The sequence below is a fragment of the Aplysia californica genome, unplaced genomic scaffold (genome assembly GCF_000002075.1).
Source record: "Aplysia californica isolate F4 #8 unplaced genomic scaffold, AplCal3.0 scaffold00719, whole genome shotgun sequence".
Classification (NCBI taxonomy): Eukaryota; Metazoa; Mollusca; class Gastropoda; order Aplysiida; family Aplysiidae; genus Aplysia; species Aplysia californica.
Window position 1 is genome coordinate 156,901 of NW_004797989.1, and position 1,660 is coordinate 158,560.

The 1,660-nt window shown below is 42.5% G+C and overlaps 1 protein-coding gene across 1 annotated transcript in view; it reads left to right on the forward strand.

Moving 5' to 3' along the window:
- Positions 1–481, forward strand: part of LOC101858740 (tetratricopeptide repeat protein 13) — a gene marked incomplete at its 3' end in the record, with an annotated part of 28,518 nt that extends 28,037 nt beyond the window's left edge. The window contains 1 exon segment of the mRNA XM_005108787.3: positions 349–481. Within this exon segment, the coding sequence (XP_005108844.2) occupies positions 349–481 (133 nt within the window).
- Positions 482–1,660: the final 1,179 nt, after the last annotated feature.

The window sequence follows — 1,660 nt, forward strand, 5'->3', positions numbered from 1 at the left end:
GTGTGTGTGTGTGTGCGCGCATGTGTGTGTGCGCATGTGTATGTGTGTGTGTGTGTGTGTGTGTGTGTGTGCGCACTCTTGTGTGTGTGTTTGTGTGTATGTGCGTGAGTGTATATATGCTCACATGCATGTGTTATTTCTGTCAGACCATAGGCTCTGTCTATAGTCTATGGATAGACTTATTTAGCTGTGTGTACTTGTACCATTATCTTCAACAACAAAAATAACTGCAACAACAACAACAACAGCTCAGGCTTAAAAATTGGCCATTAAAACAAAGAAAGAGTTATAAATAGTTAGTTACAAGCAAGAAAGGAAAAATAAGTTTCTTTCCTTTTCACCCCCCAGATCTCAGCGAATTGTTTTTGCCCTAAACATTGCCAGCACGGCAGATCGCACGGCCTCATACTCGGCAGAAATGGATCACCTGTTGACCCTTCTGCAGGACGAGATCAGAAAACTCAGCTCCAACAAAGTTTCTGTAAGCCACATATGAACTTTTTTAGGTGTTTTTGTTTTGTTTTTGGTTTTGTTGTTGTTTTTTTTGGCTTTTGAGCTCCGATAAAGTACAGTCAAACCTGCTCTAGCGGCCACCCGTATATGACAATCACCTGTACAAACGGCCACTTCGCTTTTGGCCCCTAGTGTATTTTCTATATTATAATTTATAATGACACTGTGTAAAATGTCCACCTGTCTAAGACAACCACTTTTCTCCTCAACAATGGACAGCCGATTGAGACAGTTTTGACTGTGTGTGTGGTGTTGGCGGGTGCTCTGGTGTGGTTTGCTTCTTCTTTCCTGTCAAACATCTATCGTCCTTATCTCCCCTTTTTCTTTTTTATGTTTGTTACTCTCTAGTAACACCTGTAATCTTCTGGCGCTCATATGACCTTATGTAGTTGCGAGAGCCGTAAAACCTCTACTCAAACTAAAAGTTTTGACTGTATGTGTAAATCACGTAGTTGCTTTTTGTGTGGATAGGTTGCCATGTTATTTTCTTCGTTGGGGTTAGAGTAGAGGTTGATCGCTTTCAGGTGTTATGGGTTTTGGTGTTCATCTGTTCATGCATGAGAGTGTGTATGCGTGTGTGTGTGTTTGTGTGCGTGTGTGTGCATGTGTGTGAGTGCGTGCATGCATGTGTACAGGCATGTTTGTGCTAGAACATGATAGTTTTCAATTTACGATTATGGAGCAAATTGGACTGGACAGAAAGCAAAGTATTTGTGATTTGTTTGGGGCAGGGGAGGGGGTTGATGGGGTAGGGGCGCACCAGTTTGCTTCTTAGCTCCAAATAAACTTTCAAAAGTGGGCAGATTATTTCAGTGTCATGGGTCTGTTTTTGGTATACCTGACGTGAAAGAGAGCTCTGCAACACAAATGTCAGGGAGTTGCAGTCCCAGTTGGTAGGAAAGTGAACAATTTGTATTCCTCTTCCTGAGAATGAGATCTTGCACCCTGCCCCACCCCCAGTCGTACTTGCGCGCTTGCACGCACACACAGACAAGCAAGAAAGGACACAGACACAGAGACACACACACAGAGATAGAGAGCCTGATAGGAGGAAACAAAAGACTGTTTTTTGTATTGTGATCCCGTAGGGCAGATTTGTTCTACAGTGACATACATAAAAATCTATGCAATGTAAGAGTTTAATAAC